General features: G+C 42.4%; 2 protein-coding genes across 8 annotated transcripts in view; one reads left to right on the top strand and one right to left on the bottom strand.

Annotated features, from left to right (window-relative positions):
• Positions 1-9,279, top strand: part of tsc2 (TSC complex subunit 2) — a 32,336-nt gene extending 23,057 nt beyond the window's left edge. For all 6 annotated transcript variants that reach the window (XM_031752977.2, XM_031752987.2, XM_031752992.2 and 3 more), the window contains 13 exons: positions 82-194; positions 455-697; positions 938-1,186; positions 4,378-4,532; positions 5,239-5,846; positions 7,691-7,769; positions 7,844-7,930; positions 8,023-8,209; positions 8,289-8,428; positions 8,516-8,594; positions 8,686-8,777; positions 8,860-8,958; positions 9,049-9,279. In XM_031752977.2, the coding sequence (XP_031608837.1) occupies positions 82-194; positions 455-697; positions 938-1,186; positions 4,378-4,532; positions 5,239-5,846; positions 7,691-7,769; positions 7,844-7,930; positions 8,023-8,209; positions 8,289-8,428; positions 8,516-8,594; positions 8,686-8,777; positions 8,860-8,958; positions 9,049-9,207 (2,290 nt within the window). In that variant the 3' untranslated portion in view covers positions 9,208-9,279. The remainder of the gene's footprint in view (positions 1-81; positions 195-454; positions 698-937; positions 1,187-4,377; positions 4,533-5,238; positions 5,847-7,690; positions 7,770-7,843; positions 7,931-8,022; positions 8,210-8,288; positions 8,429-8,515; positions 8,595-8,685; positions 8,778-8,859; positions 8,959-9,048) is intronic.
• A 666-nt stretch (positions 9,280-9,945) lies between these two features.
• Positions 9,946-13,326, bottom strand: part of pkd1a (polycystic kidney disease 1a) — a 71,520-nt gene continuing 68,139 nt past the window's right edge. For both annotated transcript variants that reach the window (XM_039613368.1, XM_039613369.1), the window contains exon 56: positions 9,946-13,224. In XM_039613368.1, the coding sequence (XP_039469302.1) occupies positions 12,217-13,224 (1,008 nt within the window). In that variant the 3' untranslated portion in view covers positions 9,946-12,216. The remainder of the gene's footprint in view (positions 13,225-13,326) is intronic.

Genomic DNA, 13,326 nt, shown 5'->3' with positions numbered 1-13,326 from the left:
ATCAACAGTGTCACAGAGCAGCTAGCGTGCCTGTAACCACTTTGGATTGTTAGCAATAATGTTGCTCTCCTGTTCCCGCAGGTCAGACCCATCACTACACACCCGAATGACCAAAGAGGCTCCAGCCAAATTGGAGTCACAGTCAAGCCAGCAGCACAACAGAGCTGCACGCATACGAGTTCGCTCCATGTCAGGTAGCAATAAAAAAACAAAAACAAATACGTAACTTTTTTTTTTTTTGCCGTTTCTAGGAAGGTAACACTGCTTTTGTAGAATAACTATACATTGCTGTATATATTTCAGTTCTAAAAGTTATATTTCTATGTAACTATCCTGTGGCTTTATTTGACTTACAATCCTCAATGTAGGAGTCTTGGGAGTAATAATGATGTTGAGCTTTCTCTGATTGTCTGACTTTACAATAAAGAAATCTGAATCTGACTTTGACTTCCAGGTGGTCATGCTCTACGTGCCGGTCCCGCTCAGAGTCTCAGTCCTCTGGTGTCTCCCTCTGAGGGTGAGTTGACTGCTCCACTCTCTCCCTCCTCTGGTCCTGCTCTGGATAGTTTAGGTCCATCCTCTTCCACCTCTGCCACTCCATCTGCGCCTCCTACTCTAAAAGACAACCCCACCTTGGCTGAGTTTGCCCCAATGCTCACACAAGGGTGGGCAGAGATCTTCATACGCAGACCGTCAGGTATGTCACCTGTAAGAATGTCACTTAGAATGTCACTACAGTTATTGTAGAAACTTTCTGTGTTTTTGTTATTATGTGAGTAATGCCAGAAAGTGTCTGTTGTGGATGATTTTTGTTGTTCCCCATACCTTTCAGTGTGCTTTGGCATTCATTTTAAAGATACTTAATTTTTTGCTGTTTGTGTTATGTGCTCCCTGACTCTCTTGCTTTCTGTGCTGGGCTCTAATTCTGTCATCACAGGTAACACAAGCTGGCTAATGTGTTTGGAGAATCCACCTAGCCCTTTTTCTTCCGAGCTTGGCAACATGCCGTTGCAAGAGCTCTCCAGTGTTCTGATGGCAATGGAGGGAGTGAAGGAACCTCCCACTCAGACAGCCAGTGCTCCTGCTAGCACAGCTGTCCCTGCTCCGACTCCTGTCTCTGAGTCCCTAACCCAAACATACAGCAGTGTTGGAGGAAAGGCAAACCTGATTCAGCGCTCCAACACAGGTGAGAAAGGGTCTGTCTGGGCATAGAAAGCAAGAAATATCAGAAAGTTTGTGACGTTTTTCTCGTGTTGAATAAGAGGTTGTATAAGTGCTGATGAGTTATTGGTCCCGACAAATTTGGATCCTGCTGTTATCCATGAAATTAAAAACAGCACATCCAGATAAGCAAGCTACAGTATGATGTAATGTTATGCATGAATGCATCCCTTCTATCTGCGTGACTGCTTGTCCTTGATCCCCTTTTAATGGACTAAGTGAAATGCTAAATTGCCTGTAAGTGCTGGATTTGAGCCTGACGGTGTTCAGTAGCCCAGCTTGGATTCACTCAGATTATTGATTGTCAGATATCACTGCCTTAAATCACATGTTCTTTTTTTTGCAGGTGCCTCTGTTTCAGTGTGCCGTTATTTTAGTCCTTTTATTTGTTCTGGGGATCCATTTCGAGTTTCCTCAGGACATCAGACCCCCCCTCACCCCATTCTTTCTTTCATCCTTCTTTTCATTTTATTTTTAACTGCACTTTCCTCCCTTGTTCTGATTGGTTTCTTTACATGTTTCTTCATCCTCATCACCCATGCTGGTTTGTGATTGGCTGCGGTGTGTTATGTGGCTTCATGTGCCACTGACCTGTCCTCTGACACTTCGCCTGCAGTGGGTGGCTCTCTCTGCTCTCTGGGTATGGGCACTGCCCCCCCAGGCCCACCAGCCCCTGGCAGGTTGCACAGGAGCATTTCCTGGGCAGGTACCGTCCACCACGCGTGTGACCCCACATCTACCCCCCCCCCCCTTCAAAAAACTCCTGGTGCAGTATATTTCTTCTCACTTGCACAACCACAACACAGCAGTCTGTAAGCACAGATTAGGAATCTTTCTTTAATTATATTCCCTGATTCATTTGAGTTAGATGAGAAGCTTCATACCAATCTCATATCTGTCTATTGTTTCGAGTGAGGCGACTGTTTGCAAAAAGAAGGGAATGCTTTTAATCCTGCTTTTAAGACCAGAAGCATTGGAGCTATGCATAGTGAAGATATGAGACCATTACAAAAGCTGAAATGTAAAACTATTTTTTGTGGCTTTATGGAAATTAAGTGTCAGAATTTTCTTTAATCAGTTGAATTGGGCCGTGATTATATGCCCTGATGATGCAGACCTTATGGATGTAGTTGAGCATCCACACTTGCAGGATGACTGCATAGTTTTTGCTCTGTGTAGTGTCAGAGCAATTTAAGCAGCAACTGTACTCTCCTGCAGACGGAGACTGCAGCAGACACCACAAACGAATAGTCACTGTGAATTATATTCATCAGCTTAAAGTCCCCTGTAAGAGTGTGTGTAGTTAGTCCTTTGTAGTTTTGTGTGTCCAGATGGAGTCCAAACAGTCACAAAATTACTGGCAGAATATCCATGCAGAGCCTCACACTCCAGTGATGAATTTGTCCAGCAACCCTAGAGCGCACTCGTGGAAACTATAACATGCCTATTAAACACAGAGCCTTGTGTTTACCAAATGCAAAGTGACGTTTTTCTTTGCATTACTCATGCTAACACAGTGACTGGAGTATTTTTGGATTTTCCAACCCAAAAATATCTCCCCCCACAACTACTTTCTATAAAAAATACAACCACTAGCTGAAATAAATTCACTGTAACATTTTCAGAACTTGGTGTTCTTTTCTTCCAGTTCTCTATTTATTTATTTATTTGGCCTGTCTCTATGTAAAAATGAAATTTAAAGATGCCCTCAACTGGTGACAGTTTTGTTTTGCTATCTTCAGGAAAATCCAGTTTTTTGGGGATTCCTAGCAAATAGGCTTTTGTCGCACAACACCTGTGTTGTGTTGTTGAGCAACTTTGAATTGTTGCTCTCATATTTAACAATTGACAGTTGTACTGTTTTTTTTTTGTTTTTTTTTTTTTTTCTTCTGAAAGTCATTACTGTAAAGTTGTGAGACAACTAATAAAGTGTCCTGTTTTGTTTTTGTTTGTTTTTTTAAATGCTGCACTATAAAGCTTTTGGCACTGGTTTTCGTATTTAACAGATATGAGAGTGAAATTGGTTTTCTCATCTAAGTTTAGACAAGAAAATTCCCATGTTTTCCAAAACATCTCCTTTTAATTTTAAGAAATGATGGGAAGGGCCATCATTTTCCATGAATTCTCAAGCACACCAATCACATTGTGTTATGTGAAAGAACTGCTGTTGCTTCCTTAAAGATTGTGCAAGTATAGATACTCAGCTTTTCGGCTTTATCATTAGTCTTCTATTAACACGGGGCGGGGGTTTCTCTTACTGCTAATGAAAACATGTCTGCGCTGGAATCAGTCAGCCAAATGACACCTAGAGATGAATCATGATTCAGTTTTTTGTTTTTTTGTTTTTGTTGTTTTTTTGGACATCTTCTGCATTATATTTTTTTTTTCTTCCCAAATAAGTTTTCTAACCCTTTTGTTTCTGAAATATACTCCCAGGTTTTGACCTTTAACCTCTGACCCTCTGATGTTGTCAACAGAAAAGCCCAGACCTCATCTAAGCAACATGATGCACTTCCTTGCTTTACTGGTTAACCAGTAGGGTGATGAAGACTTTTTCTGAGCTGCAGTTTGGGGGTCTTAAAAAATCAAATGTGCCTGCCTGTGATTGTGTTTCTCTTCTTCTTTGAATGTGTTGTTTGGGAGATGCAAGACTGGTCTGGGCTGCTGTTGCAGTAGCTGCAGTGCGTTTGGGATGAGATAACCAGCAACCAAAACGATGCATGCGTCTAGATGGAAAATGAGTAAATGAACTAGTGATGCTGCCTGCCGCACTGATAAATCTGTCTCTGATCTCAGTGTTTTTATGTTGATGTCACTGTAGGTCATGATCTTGCACATGGCTTTGTTTTTTGTTTTTTTGCCTGAGATTGATCATCAGTGTAGATGTATATGATTCTGTTACAATGACTTATTTGAATTATTGTGTGTTTAACCTGAATTGAGATTTTAGAGAGAATGTTTGTGAGGTGTTGGTGTCATGATTACTACTGACAGCTGATAAAATCTTTAGTCTTACCAGCTGCATATTTGTTTATGTCTCTGATTGTGTGACTAACAGTGGACAAGACTGTGATGTGTGTGTCTGTGTGCTTGCATTGCTTTCATATACCTGCATTGACTTATAACCAACATGGTTGTGGCTGTATCCTCCTGTAGACTCTGTCGTGGTGCTGGAGGAGGGATCAGGAGTTTCTACAGCAAACACGCCGCCTGACTGGTTGGGGAGTGCAGAGTTTGAGCCAATGTTGTCTGATCCAATCTTCATAGCTGCTGATAAGTTAACAAAGACTCCCCCTGAAACACTCAGCAGGGTAGGACCATGTTAACCAAACCACACATGCAGACTTAATGATGTCTTGTGCAGCAGTAAACAAATCACCATGTGCACATTCATTAAAAACACTTGTTGTGGTTTACTGTCAGTGCCTGCACCTACAAGCTGTTTATTCCATCATTTGCACCACCTGTGCTATTTAATTATAAACTGACAGTCAGTGTTGTCTGCACTGTCCTTTTTTTATGTGGCTTTCCATGCCACTGCTGTAATAGGTAGCAGCGAAGTGGAGTGCAGCTTCTGAACACACACTCAGCAGTGCCCTTAACAACCCATGCTGTGCTTTGGCAGCATGTTAAAAACATAGACTGTATATAAAAGATGGAAACAGCTTGGAGGTTCTTGTTGCAAAAGGAAGTCTGATTGTGTCATCCTACTGCTCACTTCTGTGACCTCAGAAAGCACTTCAAATGTTTAATGATTCAAAACAGCATGACCTTCATTTTCCAAATTATTTCACCTTTTTTGTCTCATTTAATGTCAAAAAGGTGACAAAGAAGGATATGAGTTAGAGTATGGCTAATTTGTGATTGACATGTCCATTTAGCTCACACCCTCGCTCTCTGTAAATGCTAATCAGGAGTTAAAAAACTAGTGGGTGATGTCACAGTGGGGTCTGTGGTTAAAACTTGCATACTGTCATTGCAGTACTTTAAATAAACAGCTTTTGTTCCCACTTTTAGTCCCCCTCCACCTCAAGTCAGGATGATGAAAAGTCAACCCTGGAAGAAGTAAGCGAGGGAGCAATTCCAATCGATCAGCCCCCTTTTGGACCATCCACTCCAGGAAGCCAGGGGCCTGATCTTCCTTTCCAGACACACACTCAGTCCCAGGGTCATGGACTCAACAAGTCCAGCTCCTCTCCTGAGCTCCAGACATTACCTGAAGCTTTTGCCAAGGCTGCTATGGAGTCAGAAAGTGCGATGGTTGACACGTCACGGCCTAGAGCACCCTCAGACGGCAAGCCTCAACCCCAGCAGCCCCAGTTTGAGAAAGAAAAGGTGGAGGGAAACACTGGAGTGGACACTAATGTAGCGGGAGGTCCAAGCCCAGCAGGTGAAGGGCAAGCTGTTTCGTCATCTCAGAGTGGAGGAGCGGGGATGAGGTTGTCTTTTCCACCAGCACCAGTACAATCTGGACCCATCTCACCCAGTGGAGGCCACCGGCCCAGAGGTCACACAATCTCAGTCTCAGCCCCCTCCTCCAGGAGGGAGAGGAGGACTGAGAGGGACGCTTACCACAGTCGACCTGGTCCCAGCAACACTGAGAAAATCTCTGGACTGAGCCCCAGGTATTGTGCGATTTATACAAGAAACTGCTGCAGCTTCTGTGATGTGTTTCTGCCAAATTAATGATGCAATGTAGCAAGTAAAATCAGTAAGCTCATTTTGACTTGCAAGATCAAAAGTGTCATCCTGTTAGTGAGCAAATTTTAATTATGTCCTGCAACCCTGTTTTTAAATAATTTTTTTTTTTTTAAGGTGATGAAACATCAGAACGTGCACAGAAACTATGCAATGCAGCACTTGGAAGTAGTTATGAACACCTTCTAAGAACAGAGACCATGCATAGATGTGTATTTACAACCCAGTTCCAAATTATTTGGGACACTTTTTAAAATATAAATAAAAACTAAATTTAAGAATTTGAAAATCTCATTAACCCATATTTTATTTACAACAGAAAGCATGTCAAATGTTTAAACTGTCATTTTTGAATTTTATGGCAACAACAGGCCTTTTAAAGTTTGGACAGGGCCATGTTTACCACTGTACAGCACCCCCTTTTTAACAGAAGTCTGTAAAGGTCAGGTATCTCGACTTTTGGGAGAGGAATTTTGTCCCATTCTTTTCTGAGGATTTTAGCTGCTCTTTTTTGATGCACCAAAATGTTTCCAGTTTGCAAAAGGTCTGGACTGCAGGCCTGTTCAGCATCTGGACTCTTATACTATGAAGCCATGCTTTTTAATTGATTCAGTATGGGGTTTAGCATTGTCTAGCTAAAATATTCAAGGCCTTCTCTGGAAAAACGCTGAAACCTGTGTGTATGGCTTTCAGCATTAATGGTCCCTTTCCAGATGTTCACGCTCCTAATTACATACACATTAATGCACCCCCAATATCCTAATCAGATATTATGTCTTTTGAAGTGAGTGCTGCTAACAAGCCGGATGGTCCTTCTCTTTAGTCTGGATGATGCCCTGTCCATGTTTTCCAAAAAGAATTTCAAATTTCCATTTGTCTGACCACAGAACAGTTTTCCCCTTTGCCTCAACCCATTTTAAATAAGCTTTGGCCCAGAAAAGATTGTGGTGTTTTTGGACCATGTTCACATGTGGTTTCTTCTTTGTGGAAGGCACTGTGTTCAGTGATTTCTGGAAGTGTTCCTGGGCCCATGCAATGATTTCCATGACAGAATCACACCTGTTTTTAATGCAGTGCCACCTGTAGGGCCTGAAGATCACAGGCGTCCAATGTGGACTTTCTGCCTTGACCTTTGGATATCTCGTTATCCACAGCATATATCACACATATTCAGAAAATCTGTGGAAACCTCTGTGCACGAAGTCTTTGGTATCTTACGCAGAGGAACATTATTTTGAGAGTTTTCTGCAACTTATTCACACTTTTTGTTGTTGTTGTCATTGTTTTTTGCTGATTGGTGAACCTCCATATTTACTTTTGTGATGCTCTTTTTACATGCAGTCATGTTACTGAGTCATGTTATTTGCATTTTACACAGCATCCCAACTTTTTTGGAACTGGGGTGGTGCTTATAATTGTCATGTAATACATAAACAGATGCTTGAATAGAAATGTTTAGATTAGTGCTGTCAGCGTTATTCTCGTTGAAATGACGTTAACGCCATAACCGCATTAACGTGGCAAATCTCCATTAGCGAGTCAACGCAGATTGCCCCGTGTGAACGAGATTAACGCTGACAGCACTAGTTTAGATATCTCTTGGCATGGAAACGATATTTGGTTCCAGAAGCTGTGCTGCTTTTATTTACTTCCTTATATTTTGTTTGTAGTTCTATTGACCAGTCACATATGAGGTAGCATGAAGGTAGATTGCCTTTAATTTACATATCCATGTGTCTAAACTGACTTTCTTTCTTCTTATATCTTCTAGCTTTGTGTTTCTGCAGCTCTACCACTCTCCTTTCTTTGGGAATGAAGCCAACAAGCCACTTCTGCTGCCCAAAACTCAGGTAAACCTGACTTCTCTCCTACACCTTCTTCTGGATCATACAGCATGGTTTACATTGTGTGTTTTCTGTCGTAGGTGATTGACCGTGCGGTAAAGGTTCTGGACCAGATGCCGCCTTATGACACCCATAAAATCGGGGTGGTGTTTGTAGGAGCTGGTCAGGTGAGGACGCACTGATTGTACTTTTGCTTATCACCATCATATAATTTATATATTCTCTGGTTTAATGTCTTGTTCCTCTTCACTTTCTTCAGGTTAACAATGAAGTCGCCATCTTGTCGAACGAGTACGGTTCGAACCGCTACGCCTCTTTCCTCACGGGTCTTGGCAAATTAATCCATCTGAAAGACTGTGATCCAGACCAGATTTTCCTTGGAGGGCTTGACCAGTATGGAGATGACGGAGAGTTCACCTACTGCTGGCATGATGACATCATGCAGGGTTAGTGCGTGTGTGTGTGTTTTTATTTTTACAGCGAGTCTGTCATTTGCATATTATAAATGAAATTGTGTCCCTGCAGCTATCTTTCACATAGCCACACTGATGCCAAACAGGGAGAGCGACAAGGGTTGCTGCAACAAAAAGCGACACATTGGCAATGATTTTGTCATGGTGGTGTACAATGACTCTGGAGAGGAGTACAAACTGGGCACAATCAAGGTAGATGCACACACAAGCACGGTAAAAAAAAATCTGAAATTTGCTGTCGATATTCTGTCTTTTAATGCCCATTTTCCCTTCATTTAGGGTCAGTTTAATTTTGTAGAAGTCATTATAAAACCACTGGATTATGAATGTAACCTCGTTACCCTCCAGTGCCGCAAAGGTGAGCTAATCATTTTCTTTTTCTGATCCCGTTCTTCATTTCTGTCAGTTTTGTTTAACTTTAATGAGTTCTTCTTTATACCCTCTTTCAGACCTCGAGGGATTAGTAGACACAACGGTGGCAAAAATAGTTTCAGATCGAAACCTTCCCCTGTTAGTCAGGCAGATGGCTCTGCATGCAAATGTAAGTCTTTTATCTTCTTACATCTATTCAAACACACTTTGCAGAGGTGACACACATTCTCGACTCTTCTCTCTCTCCTCAGATGGCCTCTTTAGTGCATCAGTACAGAGCTAACCCCTCTGACGCATACGCTTCTAAGTGGCTGGCAAGGTTACGACACATCAAGAGGATCAGGACCAGGGTAAGACCAACATACGAAGTCTTCCTCATCACCACTACTTGCACTTATTTTCTCTAATTTCAACCCATTTATCTTATTGCTATAACTTAGGCTCAAGAAGCCATCCAGTCTCGCTCGACTCCCGGGATTTCACTGACGCAAGGGCAGAGCAAACCTTTGTCACAGAGCAGTGCTCCAACAAATGTGGAAGCCACCGGACAACGAAAAAGACTGGTGTCCACTGTAGATGATTTCACAGATTTTGTTTAATTTCTCGACAAGAAATTAAACAAAGACGAGACAAAAGTATGTGAACTGAATAAAACAAAGTATAAAAACTTACAAAGTGGCATTGTGCTCATTTTTGATCCAGAAAGAAGGAATGAAAGCCCAAGTGCACCTTTGAGCATCCTTAAGTCTGAGTCAAAGCATGTATAATTATTTTTCTAACAATATACCAAATGTAATGTAAAACAGTTTACTTATGAATCAGCTGTTCCCCCTTAGCTTTGGAGTACTCTGTAGTGAGTTTCTGCCCATTGTTTAGATGACTGTCCAGCTGTTTTACTGCTTTGGGTCAGTCTCACTTCTCTAAGGGAGTTGTTTTCAGCAACAGCGGGGAGCTGTTTTTAGTGAGAACAGAAAAATCCTTTGTACACAAAAGATAAAGGGAGAAATTTGTTCCAGAAAATTTTCCCAGGAGTTAGTGAAGGCCACAGACGGAGTGAATTTTAGACACTAGACGCTATAGGTGGTTGGAAATGTGACAAACTGTTCCTGTTGTTTATGTAACTCCTGGATTTGTAAAGAAGAAACTGTTTGTTTGTTTTTTTTTCCTTTCTTCTTCAACCTTTCAATCTGCACACTGATTATACGATTACAGGCTTGGCATCGACAACTACCGTACATTGCGGCCAATTTTTCAGCAAATCGGAACCTACTGCACTACCTACAGGGTGGAAACCAAGCTAGCATTTGACATTAAAAAAACTTTCATTTTGCAAGAAGTTCAGCTGTCAAATTCTTTATTTGACTTTGTCAAGTGCAAAAGCATGAGAAGTGCGACAACTGCAAAATACAAACGAGCATATAGACAAATCTTTAACGCTGCTTTAAACAAAATGCATTTTACAACAGAAGACAACGGTGAGCTTTGGCACTAAGCTGTTACACACAGAGCAGGAATATAACGCTGGTGGAGGTGGGAACTGCCGACTGCTGTGCTGTTTGGGGTTTTCTATTCGCCGTCAAAGAGTAAACTGATTAAAAGCTTTGGCTGTAGTACTTCGATTACACCAGTGGAACATAAAACTGAAGTTTGCAACACCAGTGCTCGACCTATGTGTACGTTGCTGCAGCACAAAAATGACTGATCATGAAAAGCAAAAATATACATCACAAAGCGCTAATATATACAGAAATGTACACACACAGAAGAAGAAAAGTTCCCTTTTTAATTGGATTTTAAGAGCACCTGTAAGTTTGCTTTATGCTCTTTAACCGTGGTGTTTTGTATGAAAACAGAGGGGAAAAGATGCCCATAACTACTACTTTAACATTTTATATTTTAATTAAATCCAAGGCAAATTCGATGTAGTACAACTTCTAGAGCCTTGCTGAGAAAAGGAAGGGAGGGAGCAGGGGTCACGTTGACCATAGTTGCATATTTTAACTACTACATATCAGTTTTTTTTGTCTTTCCTCGACTTTCTTACAGGTTTTAAGGGTGGGTTCCCTGAGATCTGCCCGCTGGACACAAGAAGTGCGCATGTTGAACAAAATAAGGCAAAAACATCATCACCACAAAGAGCAAACAAAAGTACAAACAACTGCAAGCTACAGCTTGATTACTTTGATAATACTTACTAGGACGTTTCTATAATGTTGCTGTAAAGGCATGACTTGACACACGAGAGTTAAATATGGGGTTTGATATCAGCTCCATTAAAGAATAAAGTGCAAGTACAAGAATGAATGAATTATTTAACTGGTGTGGTTAAAATCTCAGGATGCATAAATGATACAAAAGCTTTGGCAATGTTTATAATTAAGATACAGTATGAGTGAAGCTTTCTCTAATGGTTTGGATACCAAGCTTATTATTTAAACCACACCTCATTTAAAAAAAACAATACTTCAGAACAAAAGTGCTTTTAAATTGCTTCCATATGGAACAAAACACAACGAAAAATAAACAATTAGGAAAGATAATCAGACTGGGAGTCATTATAGCTTTATAATGGGAGAACTTGTGTAAATACTCAGTATTGTCTGTTTCCTTGTCTACGATCAGACTCATCTGTTCAGTATCATTTTCTTCACACTAACCTTGCTTTTCACTTGCTACACCTCCTTGTCATTGGCTCCTCTGACTTCATCTCTCTTGTCTTCAGTCTCTCCAATCATCTCTGGAGAGGACGGATATATTTGCGCCCTGAATAACTGGCTGCTGGAATCCCAACAGCATTATGTCTATGTGTGTGTGCGTGCATGCGTGTGTGTGTGTGTGTGTGTGTGTGTGTGTGTGTGTGTGTTTTCACCTGTAACCCAGTGGGCTAAAGTGTACCACACGTTCCTATTTGCTGATATGTTGTCTACAGTGTTATTTCTACACATGTGTACACCTGCATGTGCGTATATCTGTGTGCGCCTGCATGCAAATTTGGGACAGGCCACAGGTACCCATGGTGACCAAAAATAGAAAACGTAACAGTTTGTAGACAGATAACATAATTGAAAAATCACACTTTCTTTCTGAGATACACAAAAGTCTGATTGCATAGAATGCTTTCAGTTCATTGAGTCTTATGGTGAGCACTTTTCTGCGCTCCTGTCAACGACCCCAGGTAACCTCCAGGGTCACATGGGATCAGGGGGCAGTTTTGGTCCGGGGAAAACAATGAAAGGAACTTCTTGGTTTCACTGCTGACTTTATGTCCCCTTAACCAGCTCAGCTAGCATCTGGTGACCTGCACCTTGAGAACGGAGTCGGGATTGAGACGGATCACTGCTTATAAACCTGCAAAGTCTTATTTTATTGCTCTTTTCGTCTTTCAGTACCCCAAACTGCTTGTTTGATCCTTCTTGATTCTTTCCTGCAGCTCATCCTTGTACTTTCACATCTATTAGTTTCTGTCCTTTCCTTGGGTTTAGAGAGTGGCATCTGAAGACAAAACCTGCTGCCCATGAGCGCCTCCTCTCGTCCTTAACCCATCATTTTAAGCGCACATCCTTTTTCACCACCTTTCACTTCTTTTCATTCTATCTGCTCGTATCAATCTAAGTTGGGTGCACTTTGTTTTTGAGGGATGGGGGTTTGCGTTTCCGTTTGCGTGTAGGGATCGTGGTTGTGTGAGCTGGGTGGTTGAACAGGCTTGAGGAAGGGAGGGTCTCTCTCTCTGCAGGAAGATCCCAGTTGCGTGTAATGGGCGTAGATGGCAGGGAAGGGGTGGGTGCACGGGTGGATGGAAGAGCTGTAGGTGTTTTTGATGGCAGGACTTGGGAAGATGATGTGTTTGCTGATGACAGGGGGAGAGAGGAAGAATCGGAGGACTTATCTGTGACTGGTGTGGGTGGAGGCACACTGATTGAAGGTTTGGCAGACAACTGGGGAACAGGGGGGTTTGCAGAAGCAGAGGAGGGTCGGGGCTTCAAAAAGGGAACGGGTGTAGCTACAGGAGTCTTTTTGGGGATGGCAGCACTGCTCCCACATTCTTTTGGAAGTTCACTTTTATCTACCTTTTTCCCCTTCCTGCTCCCTTTGTTCTTTTCCTTGCCACGCTTTTGTTCTTTCCAGGCTTCCCCTTCCCCTCTCTGTCCCCCTTCGCTCCTACCTCCCTGAACTCCATCGTCTCTCTCCCTCCCTCTACGCCTCCTTTTCCTCTGGGCTCGCTCCAGTTTACACTCAATGTGGTACAGATCCTCTGTCGTCGTATTGACACGGTCAAGCTGTTGCAGCAGAGCATCCAGGGTGGGGAGGAGTCTTCTAAGAGAAGCTTCAGTCTCTGCTCTCTCTCTCCAGCTGTTACCTCCCACCACCACTCCTGGGCCAAGGCCCAATCCAAGCCCCAGGCCAAGCCCCAGGCCAATACCAGGGGCTTCTGTGAGGCTGCAGGGGCTGGAAGACGCTGGACGCCACGAGGCCTCAGAGCCAGCATCAACACTGTCTGGGGTAGGTGGGGAGTCTGGACTGTCCAGAGGAGGCAAGCACAGGGACTTACAGTCGCTGGTGGAGGATGAACGGGACGGTGGGAGTTCCATGCCTTCGAAACGCACCTTGTGGCGAAACTAAGGAGAAAAAAAACAGGATACCATTTTGGGTACAGCATTCAGATATCAGTGTTTTGTTCCAATAGTATATATGAAAAAGTCAATCTATAAATAGAGCAA

This window comes from Oreochromis aureus, linkage group 6, assembly GCF_013358895.1.
Source record: "Oreochromis aureus strain Israel breed Guangdong linkage group 6, ZZ_aureus, whole genome shotgun sequence".
NCBI lineage: Eukaryota > Metazoa > Chordata > Actinopteri > Cichliformes > Cichlidae > Oreochromis > Oreochromis aureus.
This window is presented reverse-complemented; position numbering and strand designations above follow the sequence as displayed.